The following is a 1,186-nucleotide window of genomic DNA, read 5'->3' as shown; positions in this document are numbered from 1 at the left end:
ACCCCCCCATCCCCTGTTCCCCCCCTTCCCCCATGAGTCCTGTCTGGGGGATCCCAGCATCCTGGTGGCAGCAGGGATGGGGGGCCCCCACGGGGGACAGGGGGTGGGTACAAAAGCACCATTGGGATGACCCCCACAGCTCTATGCCAAGGTTGGAGCTCACCTGGTGGCCACTGAGGGGTGACCCCCAGCCAGTGATCTCCCCAGGGATGAACCCCCACCCAGTGACCATCTCCTCCAGGATAAACCCCCGGCAGTGACCCCCCAAGGGATGATCCCACAGGGGTGACCCCTCGTCAGTAACTCCTTTGGAGTGACAACCCTGGGATGATGCCCCAGGGGTGACGCCCGAGGGATGACCCCCAGACAGTGATACCCCGCCAGGGGTGATGCCCCCCAGGAAGGAGTGACAACCTCAGGGCTGACCCCGCCTCAGGCATTGACATCCCCATAGGTGTCCCCCAGGCAGTGACCCACCCCAGGTGGGACTCTCCCCAGGGGTAACCCCTCTGGGTGACCCCCCCAGGTGGTGATCCCCCAGGAGTCCCCCCAGGGGTGACACCTCAGGGATGACCCCCCTGGCAGGGGTACATAGGGGTTGCCATGCACAGCACCCACAAATCCAAGGTCACCACTTGTTTTTGTCAGTTCCCCCCAGGGTGCAGTGGGGCCCCAGCAGAGGGGCAGGGGGGCTGGTTTGGAGGTACAGGTTGTGGGGTACAGGGGGTGTGGGAGGTGGGGGAGCAGCGTACCTCTGACCCCCCTCCCATTTGCACGCAGCCACTGCATCCAGCAGATCTTGGAGGCTGTCCTGCACTGTCACCAGATGGGGGTGGTCCACAGGGACCTCAAGGTAAGTGTGTCCCCCCAGCCCCCCTCTGTCCCTCTGCCCCTCTCCCCCTGCCCAGCCCTTGGGGTCCCTACAGCCTGGGTATGGCCCTTGCCCAGTGCGTTCTGGGGGGGTCACTGAGATCTTGCTGGGCTTGGGGGATCCCCTCAGCTCTGAGCACTCCCAGCTTTCACCTCCCTTTTCTGGGGATGCACACAGGTCCCCCAGTTGTGTCACGGTTCTGCACTGGTGGGGGGTCTCACTGCAACCCCCCCAGTTGCCATTGCCCCAGGGAGAGTGTGAACTGGCTGGGATGGGGGGATGGGGGTGGGAGCAGCTGGAGCTTGGCTGGGGGTG

At 64.7% G+C, this 1,186-nt stretch overlaps 1 protein-coding gene across 1 annotated transcript in view; it reads left to right on the top strand.

Annotated features, from left to right (window-relative positions):
* The window catches only part of CAMK2B (calcium/calmodulin dependent protein kinase II beta), a 14,284-nt gene that overhangs the window by 1,612 nt on the left and 11,486 nt on the right, over nucleotides 1-1,186 (top strand). The window contains exon 2 of the mRNA XM_017738714.1: nucleotides 781-853. Within this exon, the coding sequence (XP_017594203.1) occupies nucleotides 827-853 (27 nt within the window). The 5' untranslated portion in view covers nucleotides 781-826. The remainder of the gene's footprint in view (nucleotides 1-780; nucleotides 854-1,186) is intronic.

Source organism: Corvus brachyrhynchos, unplaced genomic scaffold (genome assembly GCF_000691975.1).
Source record: "Corvus brachyrhynchos isolate BGI_N302 unplaced genomic scaffold, ASM69197v1 scaffold141, whole genome shotgun sequence".
Lineage (NCBI taxonomy): Eukaryota > Metazoa > Chordata > Aves > Passeriformes > Corvidae > Corvus > Corvus brachyrhynchos.
This window is presented reverse-complemented; position numbering and strand designations above follow the sequence as displayed.